Here is a 23982-nt window from a genome sequence, read left to right as displayed (position 1 = left end):
TGATATCCATGAAGCCCTCTACCAAAATTGTGAAATTCATGACCACTGTGTCAGGGGTTCAGGCTCTAGGGTGAGGCCAATATGGCCACATAGTGAACATGTATTAAATCTTAAAAAATTTTCTTCTCGACTCCCACACATGTGGGCAAAAAACTGAATACATGGTTATGTATCCACTAACTCCTCTACCCAAATTGTGAAATTCATGGCCCCTGGTCAGGGGTTGAGGACAGGGGGGGGGGGGCAATATGGCAATATAGTGTTAAGGCATATAATGTTTAAAAATCTTCTTCTCTATTCTGAAAAACTGACTTCATACCCGGTAATTATGTTTACCAGGAAGTCCTCTACTAAAATTTTAAATTTCTCTATTCTGAAAAACTGACTTCATACCCGGTAATTATGTTAACCAGGAAGTCCTCTACTAAAATTTTAAATTTCATGTCCCCTGAAGTATGGGTTTTGACTCTAGGGCAGGAACAAATGGATGTATAGGTGTTATTGCATGTAATGTTTAAAAATCATCTTCTTTACTCCCACAACTGAAAGGAAAACTGAATTCATGATTTTGTAGACCAGATCTTTAAGTTTTCCGCCAAAATTATAGGTTTCATAGTTTTTTTTAAAGATTTCAGGCAAAAAGGTCGTCGTCATTACAAATTTATAATTTTTCTACTCCAGAATGAAACCTAATTAAATGCATATATGAGACTCCTCGAGAAGTTTTTGTATGGGTTATATGCTACTCATGATCAGGTGACCGTTAAGGCCTATTGGCCTCTTGTTAAAAATTTCATTTTACCCAGATTTAGCAGGGTGTATGGATATGAACACCCAGCTTGTTAATCAATCAGAACTTCTCTTACATGCTACTTAGAGAATAAAAGGTTGTTGGTGCTAGAAAACACCAAGTAACAAAGAAAGAATAAAAAAGTGTGCTATTATTTTATTGTCTGATGTTCGCTGACATTTGATGATGTTCTTCAGGTTGATATTGAGGTTGATCGCGATCCCAGCAGACTGTTGAAACCCACAGCAGGATGGACATCCAGACTGAAGGACAAGGGACCATCAGGGTCAGGACCCGTCATACAAATGCCACACAGGTATATACTTCATAGCTCATATAAGGTGTATATTTGCGTAAATATGAACTGAGGTTAAAATTAAGTATAAAGATTTGCATAAATATGATTTTTTTATGAAATTTAAATTTAGTATTAAGATACTTTAATTTACAAACATGGTGATGATGAAGAGTCCATACTTCTCAGAAACTGGGGGAAAAAGAATATAAAATAATTAATCTAGTTTACAGTGAGAAAGGACAATGAATAAAGCAAAAACGTAGTCTCGCCTGTTTTCAAAAAAACTAATAGCTTTATCACAAATTAGGTCTGGTACGCATTGATAAAAATTTGATTACAAAATCAGGCATGGATGTGTTTTTTTGGTTCAAAATGTAAACGTTAGCTCTGTATTCCAATTTTAGGTTGCTTTTTCCATACTCTAAGAGAGTGTTAGAGATTTGGTCTAACAATCCCATTTGAGAAATGATGCCATTGTCACATACTGGTAGTTGTTGAACACTTGGCAAAGGAACAATTGCTATCTGGATTGTTTTTTTTTTTTGGGGGGGGGTGTAATTGTTATAGATTTTTTATATTGGTAATAAATTTTATTTCTTTTTTCTTTTGACAGGGCTATCCCTTCCTGGCGCCAGGGAATGACATAACACCAAATAAAAAACAAATTATACTTTGTGCATTATTCATGAATACCAAAATAAAATTTAAAAATATAATATATATTTTTATATCTTTGGATTTTGTCATTAACTTAATTTTGGAAACTTTTTTGTCCGATTGCTTAAATTCCGTTTAATTTCACGAACTATAGGAAATTGTTAAACAACACTAATGTGCATTCATTCTTCTAAGTACAGTGGGGCCTCAGATATCCGGACGCCAGATAACCGGACGCTTCAGTTTACGGACGATTTTATTTGGGAACAGATTTTTTATACGTTATTTTGTCTCATTTATCCGGAATTCCGCGTTCCGGATCCGGACGGTCTGTTTTTACTACAAAACACTGATTTACTACTAATTCTGCTTCATTTAACCGGACGGTAAAATATTATGATACCCTACTCAGTACAAAAGATTACCCCTGTCAATTAAGTTTCACATCTTTTTACGTGCTAGACCCTCATGAGTAGCTTGTATAAACACACTGACTTCCCAAATCACTTTCATGGAAAATTGCAAACAACAGTGTATCACACACATATCACAATTGGACACAAAGAATTTAGCTAGATTCGGTTATCATTATTGTCCGGTTAATATTTCATGACAAAATAATAAAATAAAGCCGAGTTCTTTATATCTAAAAACGTTCATGTCGTCAGACAACTCTAGCATGTGTTGCTATATGGAATGAAAGGCAAATAAAACCTAGTATCAACACTGGGAGCCATTGTATACAAATACATTATCATTCATGACAACAATAGACACATTTCAGATATCCGGACGCTTCACCTATCCGGACGATTGGACTTGGGAACCAAAGCGTCCGGATAACTGAGGCTCCACTGTATTTGATTCTTTTGGCGATTCCAGTGTAACACTCTCCCACCATCATCTCACCGTCACTAAGGATACACACGCCGCGTGGATCTTTTATTCCTCCTTCAGGAATGATGTACCTCAGGAATCGTCCGCCTTTGTCCAGCATGTGAATCTTGTCACCTTCAAAGTCAGTAACGATGACGTGACCGACAGAATCAGTGGTTACCGTAGAAGATGAAACACCCGAGTACGAGTACCGGAATATGCCTAATCTATCGACAGCAATGACTGCGTCTTTCTCCCAGTCAGTTACAATGATGTCCCCGTTGACATTCTCAGTGACGTAAGTCGTCTTTTTGTACAGAGGTTGACCCTGCGAGTCGTACTGGATTTCCTGGAGCACGGTACCGGTACTGCTGTATCGGACGACTTTGGACTGATCGTCTTTACGGAGACAGACCAGTAGATCACCGGACGCGGCGCTTGTGACGCCGTATGGCTTCCAGTCCCCGGTAGTGAACATCGTCACCACAATGTCGGTGTCAGATATCATTATCACGGCTTTATTTGGTTGGTCAGTATACACTACTTGTTTGTTGTACATACATAAGTACATGCCTAGACAAGTAATGCTGACGGTGTGGTGGAGGTGTCCCTGGAGATCAAACAACTTTAGTTCGTCTCTTGCTCCTCCCATCCACACTTTGTTATCCTCGGTAACGACCATGTCATACAGACGAGTATTATACTCTTCTCTAGCAGGGAACCCAGTGTCTATAACAGAAGTAACTGTTGGTACCTCTAATATTCTTCTACCCGGTAAATCATTTTCTTTGAAATTTTTTTCCAAGAGAGACTTTTTCTTTTCCTGTGTTTTTTCAACGTATCCGAAATAAGTTTGTAAATAATTTGGATCTATTTTGCATTCAAAAAATGTCGGAAATGAATACTGTGAGAACTCTTTCAAGGTCTCTTGTTTTTCAATCATTGGCTTGAATCTTTGTATTTCTATGGCGTTTTTTGATTTATGTAATTCGATTACTTTTTTGTTTATTTCATCCTTTTTCTCAATTAATTCTTCAAACTCTTTCTTTTGTTTCTGTAGTACAGCCTCGTGTTCCTTTTGTATGACATCCAGTTCCTGGTGAAGTTTCTTCACGGTCTCCTCGATCTGTTTGTGCCACTCTTCTCCCCGCGCTGTAACTTCATCTTTTCTCTTTTTGTAATTCAACGGTAACCATGACATCTGTTTTGTCGTATGATTCAAAATTTTTTCTAGATCCTGTTTGGACGACTGAAATCTTTCGTTTTTCTTTGCAATAACATTTAAAAGTTCTTCAGTTTTACCTTGTCTATTAAGTTCTTTGATTTTATCGGACAGCTCTGAAATGTCGTGCGATTTGTGTGTGATGGAAACACAAAGGAAGCATATTGGGACATCGCACGTTTTACAGTAAGCGGAACAATCGTTAAGGGGATGGGACTCACACAGGCATGTGTTTTCATCCTCCCTGCTGGTAAAATGCACGACGTCATGACCTGTTTTAGATTTCAAGCGTAAGTGAACTGGAATGCAAGAGTCACAGAGATTGACTCCACAACGTCTGCAGAAAAAGGACACTGGTTTCTGACACAGATCACACTCAACGAAATGTTGGCCTTGGGTTGACTCTTTGGATGCCATTCATATATTGTGCCATTAGAGTTTGCAAAATCTACAATGTATAGATAGAAATTTCTTTAAAGGAGTGTTTCAATCTATGAATAGAATTTTAATATAAGATTGTACTATATGTTTCATATTTAATTACTTGTTTTACTCTGCGGATGGAATTTTTTACTTTTGAATAAAAAAGGTACATATTTATACCCCATGCAATAAGTTGCGATGGGTATAACGCGCTTGACGCGTCTGTCAGTCATTCAGTCAGTTAGTGTGTCAGTCAGTCAATCCGTTTTTGTTTTTGTAAGTGCAACTCCTCTCATACAGCTGCTTTGAATTTTGTAATACTGTGTAGGTACATGTATTTAGGACACAATGTGTAGATATGCTATCACCAGGACATTCCAATTATTTTTTGGGAAATTTCGGCCATTTTGAACTTAGATTTATGGCCATATATTAAATATATATATACATGTAGTAATGAACAGTTTGTCAGCGAAATTCCTTTAACACCACATCGCTGAATTTTGTGAAACTATGTAGTAAACAATGTGAAATATATTACAGCGGAACATTATCCTCGTTTGTAGCCATTTGTTATTTTTGAATAAAGATGAAAATAATGGGTGGGCCTTAGTAAAATAGAGTGGTTGATTTTTATAGCTCATTAACATGTCACGTGACAACATTTTTCATTCCAGTGTATTCATTAATCAAGTGTGATTTAAGTTATAAAAGTAAACAACAATCATTTAATTATAATGGAGAAGACAAATTGAATTTTTAAATGTTTTTAATTTGAGATATTGAGCGCATTGAGGTACAATTTTCTTCTTCACATCTATAGGATTTTTTTAAATAAAATACAATAACTATTATATGATTTTTTTTTAAATACAATAACTAGTAAGTAGTTGAGGAAGAAAATGTACCATATATGCTCTCATATATTTTGATCGCTTTAAAAAGTGGGGGGGGGAGGGAGGGGAGACGAAAATATGGGGAATTGGAAGTTAACAGTGTACCCCTGCCAAATCTTTAGTTTTATATCTTGCGTAGGATTTTCTTATTCTGGGTAAAAATAGTATTCCATAAAGGTGTATGCAAAAATAAGTGTAAAATTCGAATACTTCACAATATTTATTTTTTGTAATTCTACCGAGGGGCCATATGGCACAATATCTTTTGAACGCCCATTATTGCTCAGGTGAGCGATGTGGCCCCATGGGCCTCTTGTTTTGGAGCTATTGTCGTTTTAAAATTAAATAATTTTGTGTTTTTGATGCATATCCAGCCATTTACTATGTGGAGCAATGTCAAGTAATGGGGAAGCGTTGGGTATGCGAGCTTGCTCATTTTTTCTTTAATTTTATTTGTTGTTGTACCTTTTTGCGACTTATTAATTAAATTTATTATTTTAAAAAAAACCACACAAATTAAAACAATGCATGCGACTGGTTTTCTTTTTGCGGTTGAGATAAAACTTTAGAACTTTGTTAAAAAGGACTCCGATAAAAATTTAGTTCAATTGGTTACTTGATAAGTACATTGAAAACATTTTGATTTGACTGTAAAAGAGCTGATGTTTTTGTCCATTGCAAGCTTGGCCATATACAACAACTTACAAGTAACTATTAAAGGGTTTGTGTAGCTAAAGCAATAGATACTTTCTTTGCAAATACTTTGCAAAGTATTTTTCAAACACTAGATCTCAGCTCAAAAGTTTTCATAAAATCGAAACCAAATAAAATCGAAGACAACAGTAAGAATGATTTTTTTTTGTCCTTCACATGTGTCATTGTATGAAAACATGTATTACTAATCACAAATGTATGGTATACGCTTATTCTCGGAATGGGTGGAGGGGGAAGAGAGTGTATGTAAATGAGGCCAATATTTCTGCGAGGGTGATAACAATTCAGATTATATATTCACATATAAACTATATCAGCAATTTCTTGATTTTTCTTTAATATTTTCTTTTTATGGTTTTTTTTTTCAAATTGCGTAAGAGCAATAGACTAAACAGCGAGTAAAATGTTGAGACTTTTCAAGAGACTTCCTCTTCAGAAAAAAAAAACTGTATCACCTACATACCAAAAAAGCTTTGTTCGGACCTTGATCAAATATAATTGATTTAAAATTAACTTCCAACAAAACGGGAAGTGGATGTAAATTTTTCTGATTTTTCATTAGGTTGACGCAGATCAAACAACAATCCTACGAAATTCAACTCTCTTAAGTAATTTCACTACATGTAGTTTGACTATTGAATGGAGATGACTACATGTATTTGGAAAGTGTTTATCGTCAACAGCAAAAAAGATAATCAAGACATCGAAACTCACTGAATATTTTGCCAGAACAACAATAAATTAATATTAATTTAATCATTTTTAATATTTTCTTCCGAGCAAAATTCTGCATGTACATTTAATTAGAAAATCGCCTCTCCTATTTCCTGCAATCGCCTTTGCCAAATCTTAAGCACTTGCTCTACACACCCCAACAGACATTTGGAAAATTCCATTATCGGCGCCTTTTGTACACTCTGTATTTTACATTTATTAATACATATTCATTAAATCAACGAGTTTATGAAACTTTAAATAAAGATGTTCTCGTGTTAATTGTTTTTCTCACATACATGATGTATTTTATCAACTAACGAATGAGACAAGGACGATGAACAAACAACTAAATTATCTATTCAAAACGTAGATATACCTGTTACATTAGTTCTCAAAATGAGTGGTTTGAGAGAATCCAAATACTTTTAAAAAGCTATGTCATCTAACGGGAAATTGCTTATGGACCAATAATCGAAACACTAGACCTTTGCCATTTAAACAAACACATAATAAAGAAAGAAAAAAAGTTTAATTATACAGACCTCTAAAAAATTATTCCTCTAGAAGTTATTCATTTTCTGATGTAGCAAACCAGTTACCAGACCGCCAGACCTTTTCTGTTTGATTTGTCGGCCAACCCAGCCAGGTATTTGTTGCATCGGGGTACTCTATAGTACAAAACCGTTTTTTTTTTTATGAAAAATTAGCCAACTTTCTGAACATTTCATATACTGAATATGAAAAATAAAATTTGTTTATCTTTTTACAATAGTTTTTTGTCTTTGTTTATTCAGTATTAGAATAATATGTATATGTAGCCCCCACATTGTTCCTCTAAACCACCTGGTTTATGATATAGGGGTGAAAAGTGGTCTATTATCTACTTTATCTTTGAAGTGTGCATCAAACAAATACAGGGCAGTGTAGAGGACCTATGGGGCTACTATTACCCGGTCTCAAATTTGGGCTGTAGGGGTATCACCAAGTGGCTCCCAGGGGTTCTGGCTCATTTCAGGGGTTGATATCTTACTTGAGTTTGATCACAGTAACTTGGAAACACTAGGATTAGGTAGAGGCCCTCAAGAGGTATTCATAATAAGCGTTAGAGGGTACTTTGACCCCTACAGAAGTTCGGTTATCTCACCCGAACTTTGTCATATTTTAACATTTCACAACGATATAGGGGTGAAAGGCGGGCCATTATCTTTTTTATATTTGAAGTGTGCATGAAACAGATACCAGTGCGGTGTATTGTACATATAGGGGCGGCTATTATTTCCCGGTCTCTAATTTGGGCTGTAGGGGTACCACCAAGCGGCTCCAAGGGGTTCCGTCTCATTTCTAGGATTTACATCTCACTTGAAATTGATCACAAGGGGTCATAAGTGCCCTCTAACGCTTATTATGAATACTTCTTGAGGTCCTCTACCTAATCCTAGTGTTTCCAAGTTACCGTGATCAAACTCAAGTCAGATGTCAACCATAGGGTCCCAAACTCGGAATGAATAAGTTTTACAAAAGTGTTTGACAAAACACTAAAATCATCTTTCTTGTATCGTGCGCTGTTTTTTTTTTTGTAAAAACGTAAAGAGTATCGAATAAAATTGATATATAAGTAAGTACATCTCTAATATTTAATCGTGCATCGCTGTACACTTAACACCATTTGCTAGAAATTTTGACCTGGAGAAAACACGCAATTCTGTCCCCATAAAATATGTATTTTATCATCTAATGGTAATCTTGGTCTTTGTTACATTCTAAATACTTCGAAGTTGTAATGTAAAGTTTTTAAGCGTTGGAATACACTGTTTACACTAATAGCCTAGTCATACGTTGCGCCACACCTGTGCGTTTATAAAACTAGTAATTCATTAGTTAAGACTCAATATGTCTATTTAGTCTTTTATAATGCCAGTTAATGGAAACGTTCTTAAAGCAAAAGGTTATGTTTTAACCCATGTCTCAGATATTGCATATCCACAAAAAAGTGTAATCCGGTACACGCTCTTTTGATTTGATGTAATGACAGCATTTAGGTTTGTAATGATAGTGTATCTTTTTTCTTCTAATCTGCAGGTTTGCCCACTGCCTCCAGATGATCTCAAGATAAGGAAAATAGAGAATATTGTCAATTCGATATTGCTAATGACTCAGTCAAGTCCATTGATGGTAATTTTTTTATGGGCCGCCGGAAGGCGGTCCGTTATTTGATACACATTTAAATATTGTTACTGCGTTTCTGCGGGATAGTTCTTTTTTAGTAGAATTAATACTATGCTTATTTTTATGAATTAAAAGTAAATTTGCATGTAGAAATATGTTTTATGCCTTTTAGAAAATATCACATATTTTTTGTTTTACTCGTAAATGAAAAGTAGGTCATGCTTTGTAGATTGTCGTATTCGGCGCGTTTTTATCGAGACTTTAATCTACTCGGAAAAATTCGGAGTTCTTCATTCTTTTCAAATCGGTATGCGGGACATACTAAAGACCTGAAATACTAAAGACCTGAATGTCATTAAATTTTATATAAATGATATATTTGAATTTCTATGTGCCGTGTCAAATAAAATGACTTTGCGTGTGTATTTATTATATTTCCATGTAAACAGTGGTAGAAAGTATCATGAAATGACATTATATCAATTATTTACGCAAGAATATGACAGAAATGAAAATTTGAATTGACTGGAAAATTTGAACTAATCCATTTTTATTTTATTATGACGTCCCTTGAAATCATTTATTAAACTAATGCATTAAGTTTTCATTCAATACAATGCAACAAAAAAACCCAAAATGGTTTGAAATACATAATCTCCAAGAGAAATTTCAAATGATGAGTTGAACTTTGTATTAGAGTAATGTACAAATCAATGTGTTCTCCATTACTTCATACTATGGCAATGATCATACAACTTCCGTTAAAAATGCTTACAAAAACGAAATCGATTCTTTATGATAATAGTAAAATGTTAAACTTCAAAAAAAGTTGCTAAAAGTATATTAAAATTTACCATAAAAATTAGTACAACCAACTCTTATTTTCTTCTTTGTGGTATGTTTTTCTGTAAACAACCAATGATTCATACAACAATTATATTTTTTGCGGCCCATTTGACGCTTGCGTCAATATGATTTCTTGTTTGGTCATGTGATATATCTACAACTTTACCTCTATATGTAGATATACTTGGTTTCAGCTGATTAAAAGGCATGCAAGGTCATCTAAATAACTACAATGTCTTGTGCAAAAATGTACAAACATGCACTACCTAGAATGTCGATTGTACATGTAGCAACTCATTCATTCATTTGTTACATGTGTATTTCTGACGAAATTTGATCTTTGTTCAATATATTTGATAATTTTCTGTCCATGGGAAAACTCAATGTTTCTGAAGTAGCACCGGTTGGTAACAAAGGCAGTTGGTTTTTGGTGTTTTATTACATTTTTCACGTGTGTGCAGACTTGATTGACCCGGGTTTCCGGATTTTGTTGTATAAGTTACATTGCTAAAAAGGATATCACATGTGACCTACCGTATAATAGTACATTTTTCATTTGTGAAATAATTTTACAAATTTGCATTTTATGGCTTTTACAGTAACTGAAAGTACACGCACCTATCTTTTGCCATTGTATGTATAATAAAAAAGAAGTTAAAACATTGTGAGCTGGGTTTAAAATTAGTAGCATAATAATGCTATATATACAATGTTAGAGAAGATTACATTTTCAGCATCACGTAAAAGCACGTTGTTAAAAAAAATTGCATTAAATATATGTTTAATGAATGTACAATTGTTGCAAAAATTGATTCTCCAAACACTTTATGTTTATTCTATTTGTTTCTAGACCATGACATTAATAAATATTTCTTAAAAGGAAAACATGAGGATTATGATGGAACCTTAAGTAGCAAGGGACAGTTTCGGAAAAAGTACCTGGTCCTTATTTTTGTTAAATTGAGAGTTGCTGTACTTGGAGGCTAATGAGTGTTGCTAAAATTCATGAAATGATCTTTAATGATTATCATTAGTTAGAGGGATGTCTCTTGTTGAAATTGATATGCAATACGTAAGCCCCATGTGTTAAGTACATGAGAATCAGAAGTAAAATGTGAAATTTGCGGCTCTGACTGTTGTGTTGACTTTACACAGTGAAAGTGCAAGTTACAGACGGCCAGTGTAACGTAGAATGATGACCCCCGGTCATTATTCTACGGGGGGAAAATGACTCTTTTGCCTGAAGAATAAGTGTAATTTGCATAAAAGTGGGCACACTCTACATGAAGAAAAATGATCTCTGTAGAATAATGACCCCCTTATAGATTAAAGAGATTCAGTATATTTAAGGTCTTCCGTTTTCCAACGGAAGACCTTATTGTTTTCGTTCGGTTTCTTTTTCCCTATTATTATTATTTTTTTTCTTACAAAATTTGTGCAGGCGATTTCTCGAAAATGGCTATGCCGATTTTCGTGAAACTTTCAGATCTAATAGATATTAATCCGAACTTAATATACATTTTTTTATTTTTATGACGTCATTTCCGTTCTTGAGAAAATGACGTTTTAACGATTTTCAGAGGGTCGGCTTGTCCAGGGATCTCCTCCTAAACGGTAAAAGATATTGAGTTCAAACTTTCAGGGATTGTAGACAAGAGATTGTAGATGTGCTATTTGGCATTCATATTTGTCATGCTCAAAAAGCGTTTACGCTCGCCTGGTCCCGAAAATTGAGACTAAAAAAACGTCGTAATTTTTAATGGTTTTCTTAGTTTGTCTCTTTTTTGAAAAATATTTTGTTAACACTTGTAATGCAAAAAAGATTTATATTTACAAGACCTTTCATTTGATATCAAGAAAAAGGGGCTGGCCCCTCAAATTAAGGGACAAAAAGGCTCTAAAGTCTTTCATCTGTAGCCCTTTACTGAGTGATATTTTGTGAACAGTTATAGAAGCAAATATGTTTATCTTACAGTTATGTATCTAATAAATGTAATGATTTTATCATGTGTTACGTAATTAGGGGTTTTTAGGGGCCAAAAGTCCAGAATTTTGATCACCCATATCTCAGAAAGGAAAAATATTTTGAAATAAAGTATAGAAGTAAAGATGCTCAAAATGATGTACTTAATAATATGCAATTTTCAAATTTTCGTTAAATGGCCCCTATAAGGAGTTATGGGATCGGCCCCTAAAACGTTCTTTCCTATATATCTCAAGAACGGTAACAAATTTCTAAACACTTGTTGAACAAAATGTGTTGAGATTTAAATGACCTTTTATTTGATAACAAGAAAAAGGGGCTGGCCCCTCAAATTAGGGGACAAAAGGGCTCTAAAGTCTTTCATCTGTAGCCCTTTACTGAGTGATATTTTGTGAACAGTTATAGAAGCAAATATGTTTATCTTACAATTATTTATCCAAGCAATGTAATGATTTTATCGCCTGTTACGTAATTAGGGGTTTTTAGGGGCCAAAAGTCCAGAATTTTGATCACCCATATCTCAGAAAGGAAAAATATTTTGAAATAAAGTATAGAAGTAAAGATGCTCAAAATGATGTACTAAATAATATGCAATTTTCAAAATTTCGTTAAATGGCCCCTATAAGGAGTTATGGGATCAGCCCCTAAAACGTTCTTTCCTATATATCTCAAGAACGGTAACAAATTTCTAAACACTTGTTGAACAAAATGTGTTGAGATTTAAATGACCTGTTATTTGATATCAAGAAAAAGGGGCTGGCCCCTCAAATTAGGGGACCAAAGGGCTCTAAAGTCTTTCATCTGTAGCTCTTTACTGAGTGATATTTTGTGAACAGTTATAGAAGCAAATATGTTTATCTTACAATTATGTATCCAAGCAATGTAATGATTTTATCGCCTGTTACGTAATTAGGGGTTTTAGGGGCCAAAAGTCCAGAATTTTGATCACCCATATCTCAGAAAGGAAAAATATTTTGAAATAAAGTATAGAAGTAAAGATGCTCAAAATGATGTACTTAATAATATGCAATTTTCAAATTTTCGTTAAATGGCCCCTATAAGGAGTTATGGGATCGGCCCCTAAAACGTTCTTTCCTATATTTCTCAAGAACGGTAACAAATTTTTAAACACTTGTTGAACAAAATGTGTTGAAATTTAAATGACCTTTTATTTGATATCAAGAAAAAGGGGCTGGCCCCTCAAATTAAGGGACAAAAAGGCTCTAAAGTCTTTCATCTGTAGCCCTTTACTGAGTGATATTTTGTGAACAGTTATAGAAGCAAATATGTTTATCTTACAGTTATTTATCCAAGCAATGTAATGATTTTATCGTGTGTTACGTAATTAGGGGTTTTTAGGGGCCAAAAGTCCAGAATTTTGATCACCCATATCTCAGAAAGGAAAAATATTTTGAAATAAAGTATAGAAGTAAAGATGCTCAAAATGATGTACTAAATAATATGCAATTTTCAAAATTTCGTTAAATGACCCCTATAAGGAGTTAAGGGATCGGCCCCTAAAACGTTCTTTCCTATATATCTCAAGAACGGTAACAAATCTCTTAACACTTGTTGAACAAAATGTGTTGAAATTTAAATGACCTTTATTTGATATCAAGAAAAAGGGGCTGGCCCCTCAAATTAGGGGACCAAAGGGCTCTTAAGTCTTTCATCTGTAGCTCTTTACTGAGGGATATTTTGTGAAAGGCTATAGAAGCAAATATGTTTATCTTACAATTATGTATCCAAGCAATGTAATGTCATGTAATGACGGTTTTTTAGGGGTCAAAAGTCCAAAATTTTGATCACCCATATCTCAGAAAGAAAAAATATTTGAAATGCAGTATAGAAGAAAAGATGCTAAAAATGACGTACTTAACAACATGCAATCTTCAAAATTTGGTTCAGCGGCTCTAATAAGGAGATAAGGGACCGGCCCCTTAAACTTTTTCTTCTAAGATATCTCAAGAACAGTGACGAATTCTAAACACTTGTTGAACAAAGCTCTTACACCTGTAACAAAATAGTATCTGGCCCCCTATAATGTAGACCCTGTTTTTTTTATTCTAAATCATGTTTAGCTCTTAAATAGCAAAATCAAGATAGAACAAATTCTAAAATCAGGCGGAAGACCTCCTCGTTGCTCGCAACGAGATCGTGTCTAGTTGTTTTTATTATTTCTGATATAGTATTTACAATATTGTAATTTTTACTGCAGTTTACAGAAGTAACAGAAATTATAATTCATATTCAGATAAACTTAAAGTGAAAGAAGGGGTATGGTATACCATAAAAATAAAAATCCTTCCGTTATAACAAAATACTAACGTATTGTATCGGGATATGGTTGTCATCTTAACGATTACATTTACATGTATCTATGGTGTTCCGATAGGGCCACTTCGATCTTTGCACTTTTGCCTTTAGGGCGAAAATGCGAGAGTGCGAAGTTGCGAAGGCGAAAGTGCGAGGGCGAAGGAGCGAAAGTGCGAAGATGCGACGTCGAAGCGCGAAGATGCGATGGCGAAGGTGCGAAGGCGGAGGAGCAATACTACAATCTAAAAGAATAAATCTATTCATGATCACAAATACAACATTACAACAAATGTTTAGAATATCAATGTTCATGTATTACGTATTCAACAACAATTCAAAATAAATGTTAATGTAAGTAATAAGGAATCATTCTTTGATTGTTATGAGGAGATCAGCTACAGTCAGTGCATGATCAAATCTACCATATTAATTTAATTTAATTAATAAAATAAATTTAATTACTCCCATGCTGTAATTGATCTCCTCACAGCAGTGAATGAATGCTCTTTATTCTTAATTACATGTTGGACATAAGTTGCTGGTGTGTTATATTAGATGTAATAAATACGAAGGGGTTTATGTAGCCATGTGCTGATATTGGAGATAGGAAAACTAGTAAAAGTACATGTATGATGTATACCTATTAACGAGTCTTCTTTAGCTTTGATAACTTTTATTGTATTATTGCAAAGGGAAAAAGACAATGAAAAGAGAGACAAATCTTAAGCGTTTATCTCACCTGAACTGAAAGCTCAAGTGAGCTTTTCTGATCGCATTTTGTCTGAAATACGTCTGTCTGTCCGTCCGGAAACTTTTCATATTTTAGACTTCTTCTCTAGAACAACGTGGCCAATATTCAACCAAACTTGGCACAAAGCATTTTTGGGCAAAGGGGAATCAAGTTTGTGAAAATGAAGGACCACACTTCCTTTCAAGTGGAGGTGATTAAGAACAAATGAAAATTAGTTTATATTTTCTCAAAACTCTTCTCAAAATCCAAGAAAAGCTAAAACTTGTATGGAATTATCCTCAGGTAGTGTAGATTCAAGTTTGTTCAAATTGTGATCCCCTGGGGTAAGGTGGGCCACAAATGGGGGTTAAATTTTTAGATAGATTTAAAGAGAAAATCTTTAAGTCTTCTTCTAAAAAAAACTTATATGCCAGACAAGATGTTACTTGTGTGGAAGCATCCACAGGCTGTGTAGATTCAAGTTTGTTCAAATAATGATTCCTCGGGTAGGATGGGGCAACAGTGGGGAGGTTGATTTTTTACATAAGACATGAGATAGATTCAAAAACTCAGATGTTATAATATATGGTATTCCATAGATGCAAGCCTATTGATCTTTCTTGATTCTAAATTGTTTAGACTGTGTCCCTTGAAAATTCTTGGGCCATACAAGTGGTTCAAAGTTTTATGTAGATGAATATTATAATAACAGTTGTTTAAGGTTTTCTTGAGAACTGCAATGCTCAATATGCGAAATGATTATAAAAGCATTCAGTTACTACATTGTTCAGATATTTTGTATATGACTTCGTTAAGCTGGTATTTTATTATGGCTTTTGTGCTTATGTGAGCGATGTGGCACATGGGCCTCCTGTTTAAAAAAGTAATTATGGTTGATAATTGTAATACCAAGCCATTTTTTTAAGGCGTCGAGCTAATGCTCGGCAGCCTTCTAGCGATCGTCTGGATTGGCAATCGACCAAAAATTCATGCACTGCACCGCCTTTTTAATGCGCATAAAAATAAGTGCCTTGAAGTATTAAACGTATTACAAGATTTGTATTCCTTTTATTCAACTAAATTGTGTACAAAAAAACCAACTTTGCCTCCCTGGTTATTGACAACTCATTGCATTAGTACATGTATAAATTTGCTTAATCAAGAAATGGCGGATGAATACAATAAGGTGCAATGTAAACATTCACTAAAATATTATTTAAGTTTATTGCTTACATTTTGATTGGAGACTGTGCCCGATAGAAATAAAATTTGATATGTAAATGTATTTGTTATCGGGCATGGTCTCCAAAATAATTATAAGCGATAAACTTATCCAGAGATTTTGTTGCAATTAATAAACACTATAATGCAGTTGGTTTGGTCGAGCATTTTAGATAGCACGTGTTGTGGATTTGTTTGTAAACAACCATAGCATAGGTAATCTTGTTTCAAACGGAAATTGAAATAAATAAAAGTATGTTTTATTATTATAATGAGGGACATATGTTAATGTATTCAAATTATGAGCCTGTGAAATGTGCAAAGACTTTTTAAAGCAGAAAGAAAATAATAATTTTTTTTTTAACTTTGAAATTTCTTCGATTTTTGTAACCATGATGAGTTATTGTATTATAATCTCATCACTACCTATTTTATAACGAAATATACTGATTATTGTTTTTAAAACAACACAAAACGTAATTTATTTCCTTTTTTATTCTAATATTATTTGATAAACGACTATATATAAATTATAGTCTGTCCCAAGTTATTGCTTCCATCGCTTTTTGATGATTTTTGATAAAATTACACATACCTGTGAAAGAAATTCAGTTGAAATCGTTAAAAGGGAATATATCCAAGATATCTTCATTGAACAATTATCCCTTTCCACTCAGAAAAATTCACAGGAACGAAAACAGATTCCTTACGGAGATTTATAATGGGGAATGTTTACATCTTTTCTCCATTCGGAATACACTCGGGATACCTCGCGCAATTTTTTAACGTTATCATCCGGGCTTATTAATGGCTGATACAATGCAAAATCTCCGTAGACTTTCAATTTTGGGATGTGTATTGAAACCTGAAGCGGTAGAGGGGGCGTTTCAAAACAGATAATCTGGGCATTTTTCCTATTATAGTGGATGAACGTAGTTTGAGCACAAAGGTATTTACTATTATTGAAATATCAAGCAAAAAGTGGTGGAAGCAAAAACTCGTGACAGAGTATAGTACAGAAATTCAAATTATTGATATCATTCTATATAAAAGAAAATGTCAGCTCGACGCCTTTGTGGCCGTTCCAGCCTTTGATTTATCTTTTCAGGTTAATAGGCAATAAAAAGAAAGGATATTTTGGAACCAAATTTCAGGATTTTTTTTTATTGATTTTGTAGGACCAAAGGAAAATACAAGAGAAGCTTGCAAAGGAGAAGGAAAAGGAAAATGAGAAAATACAGAAATAGAAACGGCTAGACAGATTAAGAGAACATGTGTCAATATGTACTGTGTAATATTATAGTAAGTTATGATAGTTCACCTGCATGGTTGCTCACTTTTTAAAATTTTTATTTTACCCAGATTTAGCAGGGTGTATGGATATTAACACCCAGCTTGTTAATCAATCAGAACTTCTCTTACATGCCACTTGGACAATAGAGGGTTTACTCCAGTAAGAGCTTGTGCTAGAAAACACCAAGTTACAGAGAAAGAATACAATTATTTATTGTCTGATGTTTGCTAACATTTTATGATGATCTTTAGGTTGATATTGAGGTGGATCGCGATCCCAGCAGACTGTTGAAACCCACAGCAGGATGGACATCCAGACTGAAGGACAAGGGACCATCGGGGTCAGGACCCGTCATACAAATGCCACACAGGTATATTCTTCATAGCTCATATAAGGTGTATATTTGCGTAAATATGAATTGAGATTGAAATCAAGCAAAAAAATCTGCATTAGAGTTTGTAAATACGAATGACGCTTGATTACGATACCGGTATACATAACATTGACCATTAAAACCTATATTAGATTGAAGTATGACTTTACTATGCAAGCGAGGAATTACTTGACAACACTTAAAAAAACCACTTATAAATAAGCACTTTGATTTACAAACACTGTAATGATCAAGATTTCATACTTTTTAGAAACCGTGGAGAAAAAGCAGATAAAATAATAGTTTATACCGAGAAGAAACAATAAATAAAGCAAAAACGTGGTCTGGCATCTTTGCGAAAAGCTGACAGATTATCACAAATTAGGTCTAGTACGCATTGATTACAAAATCACGGAGTGGATATTTTTTGGTTCAAAATGTTAACTTGGGCTCTGTATTCCAATTTTAGATTTCCTTTTTCCATACTCAAAGAGAATGTTAGAGATTTGTTCCTACAATCTCATTATGAGAAAAGATGCCACTGTCACATATTTGGTTTTAAACACTTAGCAAAGGAACAATTGCTGTCTGTTTTGGGTTTTTTTGTATTTGTTATAGTTTTTTTGTTTGATATTGGTGATAAATTTCATTTTCTTTTTTTTTTTTAACAGGGCTATCCCCTCCTGGCGTCAGGGAATGACGTAATACATGTACCAATTTTAAAAAATTATACTTTGTGATTTATTCATGAATACCAAAATAAAATTTAAAAATATATATTTTAAATCTTTAGATTTTGTCATTAATTTTGGAAACTTTTTTGTCCAATTTTTTTTATGACTCCATGATAGAAGGTTAAAGATTATAATTCTGTGCTCATCGATTGTTAGTCACTTCAAATTTTTATGGTATTCTTTCAGTCATATTCTGCCATCGCCAGTTACTATTTCACTTGTATGCTCAGTACTTAATGTTGTGAATCAGTTACACAGCCAATTGTGCCTCACGTGAAATTCACGTGAAATGAGCTTCACGTGAATTTCACGTTAAGCTTCACGTGAAATACACGTGAATTTCACGTGAATTTCGCGTTAAGTGAATTTCACGTGAATTTGTTCACGTTAATTTCACGTGAATGTGTTTCACGTGAATTTAACGTGAAAATTTCACACATTTTTCACTAAAATTTCACGTGAAAACAGTTTCACGTGAAATTCACGTGAAAAATTTCATGTGAATTTCACGTGAAATTGTTTTCACATGAATTATTTTTCTTTTCCAAAAGCATGTTCACTTTTCTATTATAATTTCTTGTTTTGCTTTTATAATTGCTTTCAATATGCATCCTTTTTTAAGTACTGTCAATATTCGGAAAAATTAGACTGTTTATCATATTATTAAGAATGACTACCATACTTAATTCATTATTGTGAAAGGAATATACAACATGAAACAAGATCAAATTGGTAGCATCAAATTTGCATTTATTTATTTGGGTTTTTAACAACAATATGCATCAATTAGTACGCAAAAGACAAATATTTCTTTTAAATTTATGAAATATATGATGTATGTTTATCATGAAAAAATAACTTTTGAAATAAAGATACATAATAAGCCTTTTTTTGAAACTATCATTTGTATACTTTTTAGTATTTTTTAAAAATATACAACAATAAATTATATGACTAATACAAGTATAACAAATACTAATATTTTATTGGCACAAACACACTTACAATAATAGGCAAAGGCCTAAGATATGTATAAACAGAATATTGTTTACATAGATATATCATTATATTTCCCATTCACATAAGAGGAAAAAATTTCTGATAGATAACAGAATTTTCATCAATTTTTAGCAAATAAACCCCATATCTCACTACAAAAGAACTGGTGTTACTATATAGTCAAAAAGTTTTTCTAAAAGTTTACACAGGTTTTCTAGTCCAATTGTCTTCTTGATCTTATAGTAAGCTTTTCTGGTCTTTTCCATGAGAACTGCTGTAGCAAAGTTATAAACAGTACATTACATATTAAAGTTAAACCAAATGACAATATTTTGACACAGTTTGAAGTAAATTTCCATTATAAGTAAATTAATTTATCAATACAAGATTTCACATTTGAATTAAATAAAAGAACTTTTGATTTTTCAATATTGACCTGTAATTTTGATTTAGAACAATATGTTTCAAGGGTGAACTGTTTCAAGAATATTTAAACAGTTATGTAAACCCATTTTTGCTTTCAGGTAGTAATACAATATCATCATCATATAATAAAGAGTTTACATGTATAACAATAATAGAAATACAAACCTATTTAACATGTATAAAAAGAACAGAAATACAAACCTATTTTATAACAAGAATAGAAATACAAACTTATTTAGATTAGAAAAGGTGCTTTATACACAATAAAGGCACACAAAACTGCTAATGCTATTCTATTGTAAAACTTTACAAGTGATAAGTGAACATTTCAAAGCAGAATGACTACAAATCAAAAATAACACTAGTTAGATAATTTTCCAAAAAATAAGGCAAGAATCTTTTGCTGTTGTCATATGTAAACATTACTGACAAAACTCATTGGTTTTCTTTGAAAAATGTCATTATAATGAGATTTTTGCTGTAGCAAATTTTTCTTTAATTTATCTATTTATTAATACAATGTTATTCCAATTGGTAAATTTTAAAAAAAAATCATTTACAAGACTTGGAATATTCATTTAAAAGTACCTAGCATTAATCTGCATTTGAACTAACTGTATCGATCTGCACCAACAATTATAATTGTAGCTTATCGGGTAGTTTGGAAATTCTAAATCTGTTAATAATGTAACCATTGTGATTGCTGTGCTTTAGAGATTTTTCATTGTGATTCTCTACAACTCTGCAGCCACCTCGTTTGCAGTCATGAATAACATGAACAACATGCCGAATGTGGCATGTTTTCTTAATGTGAGTCTCATTTGTTAACTGCACCACTTGGTTGCAACTTGTAAAGGAAATGTTGCACACTTTCAAAAAAGCTATCTCGTGTTCTGCTGTCTTGGTCTTTATACGTAGAAGCTTCTGAATCACTCCAATCCTGTCCTGAAACAAATATCGGAATATACATTACATACAATACCCTTAGTTCCTACATTATAACTACATTATTATATTTTTGTGATATGCTATTTCATTTGCTAATTTAAAAAGTTAACGCTTATATAAACCTTTTTTAATGATGTCACAATATCTCTGTTTAAAAAACATATCAACCTACATGATGTTATGTTTTGTTACATTTACATTTGGTACTGTTATTGCAGTTTATGATAAGAATCCGAGTTGGCCATAAAGCTCAATATAGCTATATGGTTTTCATTAAAAGTTGTATGTACAAAACCATTCTCCATTTGATGTAGACAATGTATCAACAAATAAAATCAATTTAATACTTTAAAAAACAAGAGGCCAATAGGCCTTAATGGTCACCTGAGTAGCATATAACCCATACCCAAACTTGTCTAGGAGTCTCATATATGCATTTAATTAAGTTTCATTATGAAGTAAAAAAAATTATAAATTTGTAATAACGGCCATCTCCCTGCCTGAAATATTCTTTCAAAAAGGACTATGAAACCTATAATTTTAGCGAAAAACTTAAAGATCATAATAGAGTGCATGACCTGATTTTAAAAAGTTGCAAGCCTCTGACAGAAAATAATAATCCCATATTTGTTAACTTTTAGGATAGGTTTTATGTGTATATGTTCTCATGGATAATCTACATGTAAAACAAGGTGGTTAGTATACATGTTTTATCTAAAACAACCTCCCATCCCCCATCCCCAGGGGCAGACAGAAGCTCTCCCTGTGGGCATTTAGACAAAAAACAAATAAACAGCTTTAAAAATCATCATGAGTTACTCACTTCTCCTGTGGTAGACCCATAAATTTCATAAATGAGATTCCTCTTATCATAGAGATGCTTCACACCAAAAATGGTAACGATTGGCCTTGTAGTTTTTAAGAAGAAGTTAAAAATGTAAAATTGTTAACCCACGACAGAAGTCATGCATGACGACGGACGAAAACAGATAGCAATACGTCACCTGAGTTTACTATAGGGGTTCTTTAATTTTTTAATGCTTTTTGTGATCTATTGTTTTACGTTATTACAAAATGCAACTTTTAATGCCAACTGTTTGGCAAAGGTTTTATCACGAATGACGTCTGATGTGACGACCTTTTGTACAAGGAGCAAGCGCTCTACCAAGTGCGGCTGTGATTTTAAAAAATCAATTTCAATACATGTACTTGGTAATAACTTTTAAATAATCTGTACAGTATGTTATGCATGATTAATTTATAAAATAAACAACATTTAAACATAAACAAATAATTTGATTGATTTAAAAATCCAAACTGGAATTTCATTAAAAGAATTGTAACTTGATTCATCGGATGTTGAATGTATATTATTTTGAATGGTATCACCTACAACACAATGAACATCATATAAAGTGCAAAAGTTCATTTATTGGCATAAACATTCAGCTGGTTGTGGTTTATTTTGTTCTCGGAATTATTTCTCTGAACATAATGTGCCTCTTTTAATGCTTAAATCCTGTTTAATTTCACGTAATATAGCAAATTGTTAAATAAAACTGATGTATCTTTATTCTTCTAAGTATTTGATGCTTTTGGCTATTCCAGTCAGAACCTCTCCCACCATCATCTCACCGTCACCAAGGATACACACGCCGCGTGGATGTTTTATTCCTCCTTCAGGAATGATGTACCTCAGGAATCGCCCGTCTCTGTCCAGCATGTGAATCTTGCTTCTTCCATCTGTTACGATGATGTGACCGACAGAATCAGTGGTTACCATTGAATATTTAGGACCGGAATACAAGTACCGGAATATGCCCAATTTATCGACAACAATGACTGCCCTTTTCCTCCAGTCAGTTACAATGATGTCCCCATTGACATTCTCTGTGATATAATACGGCAATTCGTACAGAGGTTGACACTGCGAGTCGTAATGGATTTCCTGGAGCACGGTACCGGTACTGCTGTATCGGACGACTTTGGACTGATCGTCTTTACGGAGACAGACCAGTAGATCACCGGACGCGGCACTTGTGACGCCGTATGGCCCCCAGTCCCCGGTAGTGAACATCGTCACCACAGTGTCGGTGTCAGATATCATTCTCACGGCTTTATTTAATGGTTCACTGTACACTACTTGTTTGTTGTACACACATATGAACATTCCATCGACAGTAATGCTGACGGTGTGGTGGAGGTGTCCCTGGAGATCAAACAACTTCAGTTCTCTGCTAGGTCCTCCCATCCACACTTTGTTATCGACGGTAACGGCCATGCTTAAGAGACGATTATTTTTTTTATCAGCAGGGAACCCAGTGTCTATAACAGAAGTAACTGTCGGTACCTCTAATATTCTTCTACCCGATAAATCATTTTCTTTGAATTTATTTTCCAAGAGCGACATTTTCTTTTCCTGTGTTTTTTCAACGTATCCGAAATAAGTTTGTAAATAATTTGGATCTATTTTGCACTCATAAAATGTCGGAAATGAATACTGTAAGAACTCTTTCAAGGTCTCTTGTTTTTCAATCATTGGCTTGAATCTTTGTAATTCTATGGCGTTTTTTGATTTATGTAATTCGATCACTTTTTTGTTTATTTCATCCACTTTCTCAATCATTTCTTCAAACCCTTTCTTTTGTTTCTGTAGTACAGCCTCGTGTTCCTTTTGCATGTCATCCAGTTCCTGGTGAAGTTTCTTCACGGTCTCTTCGATCTGTTTGTGCCACTTTTCTCCCCGGGCTGTAACTTCATCTTTTTTCTTTTTGTAATTCAACGGTAACCATGACAGCTGTTTTGTCGTATGATTCAGAATTTTTTCTAAATCCTGTTTGGACGACTGAAGTCTTTCGTTTTCCTTTGCAATAACATTTAAAAGTTCTTCAGGTTTACCATGTCTATTAAGTTCTTTAATTTTATCGGACAGCTCTGAAATTTCGTGCGATTTGTGTGTGATGGAAACACAAAGGAAGCATATTGGAACATCACACGTTTTACAGTATGCGGAACAATCATTGAGCGGATGGGACTCACACAGGCATGTGTTTTCATCCTCCCTGCTGGTAAAATGCACGACGTCATGACCTGTTTTAGATTTCAAGCGTAAGTGAACTGGAACACAAGGGTCACAGAGATTGACCCCGCATCGTCTGCAGAAAAAGGACACTGGTTTCTGACACAAATCACACTCGACGAAATGTTGGCCTTGGGTTGACTCTTCGGATGCCATTCATATATTGTGAAATCTACAATTTATAAAAAAATGTTTACAGAGAATAATCTCAATTTATAGTAGAAATTTAATATGCATGGACGATAACCTAGTCATGTTTAGAATTTAATTATC

At 33.7% G+C, this 23982-nt stretch overlaps 2 protein-coding genes across 9 annotated transcripts in view; one reads left to right on the top strand and one right to left on the bottom strand.

Annotated features, from left to right (window-relative positions):
- LOC136276316 (coiled-coil domain-containing protein 112-like) overlaps positions 1-18332 on the top strand; it is a 32187-nt gene extending 13855 nt beyond the window's left edge. For 4 of the 7 annotated variants that reach the window (XM_066088070.1, XM_066088074.1, XM_066088072.1 and 1 more), the window contains one exon: positions 988-1816. In XM_066088070.1, the coding sequence (XP_065944142.1) occupies positions 988-1158 (171 nt within the window). In that variant the 3' untranslated portion in view covers positions 1159-1816. Of the gene's footprint in view, positions 1-987; positions 1817-17034; positions 17131-17401; positions 17593-18194 lie in introns of those variants that run through there. The other 3 variants (XR_010714810.1, XM_066088075.1, XM_066088073.1) reach the window with 3 other exon arrangements.
- LOC105344127 (E3 ubiquitin-protein ligase TRIM71) overlaps positions 1-23982 on the bottom strand; it is a 57531-nt gene that overhangs the window by 31525 nt on the left and 2024 nt on the right. Inside the window, exon 2 of one of the 2 annotated variants that reach the window (XM_066088067.1) lies at positions 22042-23881. The exons of the other annotated variant lie outside the window; for it this stretch is intronic. Within the exon in view, the coding sequence (XP_065944139.1) occupies positions 22201-23865 (1665 nt within the window). The 5' untranslated portion in view covers positions 23866-23881 and the 3' untranslated portion in view covers positions 22042-22200. Of the gene's footprint in view, positions 1-22041; positions 23882-23982 lie in introns of those variants that run through there. 2 annotated transcript variants of the gene reach the window in all.

Source organism: Magallana gigas, chromosome 6, assembly GCF_963853765.1.
Source record: "Magallana gigas chromosome 6, xbMagGiga1.1, whole genome shotgun sequence".
Classification (NCBI taxonomy): domain Eukaryota; kingdom Metazoa; phylum Mollusca; class Bivalvia; order Ostreida; family Ostreidae; genus Magallana; species Magallana gigas.
This window is presented reverse-complemented; position numbering and strand designations above follow the sequence as displayed.